This window comes from Myotis davidii, unplaced genomic scaffold, assembly GCF_000327345.1.
Source record: "Myotis davidii unplaced genomic scaffold, ASM32734v1 scaffold181, whole genome shotgun sequence".
Lineage (NCBI taxonomy): Eukaryota > Metazoa > Chordata > Mammalia > Chiroptera > Vespertilionidae > Myotis > Myotis davidii.
This window is the reverse complement of record NW_006291504.1, coordinates 1,308,844-1,309,408: the sequence shown is the minus strand read 5'-3', so window position 1 is coordinate 1,309,408 and position 565 is coordinate 1,308,844. Positions and strand designations below refer to the sequence as shown.

General features: G+C 63.9%; 1 protein-coding gene across 3 annotated transcripts in view; it reads right to left on the bottom strand.

Annotated features, from left to right (window-relative positions):
- Positions 1-565, bottom strand: part of AQP4 (aquaporin 4) — an 11,090-nt gene that overhangs the window by 6,794 nt on the left and 3,731 nt on the right. For all 3 annotated transcript variants that reach the window (XM_006764872.2, XM_015564677.1, XM_015564676.1), the window contains exon 2: positions 75-489. In XM_006764872.2, coding sequence (XP_006764935.1) covers positions 75-489 — 415 coding nt within the window. The remainder of the gene's footprint in view (positions 1-74; positions 490-565) is intronic.

The following is a 565-nucleotide window of genomic DNA, read 5'->3' as shown; positions in this document are numbered from 1 at the left end:
GGAAGAAAGGGGACACATGTAATACTCTCCACAATAAAAATTAAAAACACAAAACTAAGAGCTAGAGAGGCTACCGTGGTGACCCCCAGGCCGCCCACCACGCCGGGCGGGGTGACGAGGTAGAGGATGCCGGCCCCGAGGATGGCGCCCAGGCACTGGGCCGCGATGTAGAAGACGGACTTGGCGAGGCTCATCTTCCTGGTGCAGACCATGGCCACGGTCACGGCGGGGTTGATGTGGCCGCCGCTGATGTGGCCGAAGCACTGCACCATGGTGGCGATGCTGAGGCCGAAGCAGAGCGAGATGAGGACCATGTCCACGGGCAGGGGCTTCTCGGCGCCGCCCCAGTTGATGGTGGAGCCCAGGCCGAGCAGCACGAAGATGAGCATCGCCAGGAACTCGGCCGTGACCGCCTTCCAGAACGCCTGGGTCCACACCCCGCGGAAGGCCACCATGACGCGCTGTCTCCCGCACCGAGGCCCGCACTTGCTGGAAAGAAATCGGAGTCAGCGCCAGCAGCTACGCGGCCTGGGTTCAGGAATCCGGGAGGCAGGGAGCGGGCTCA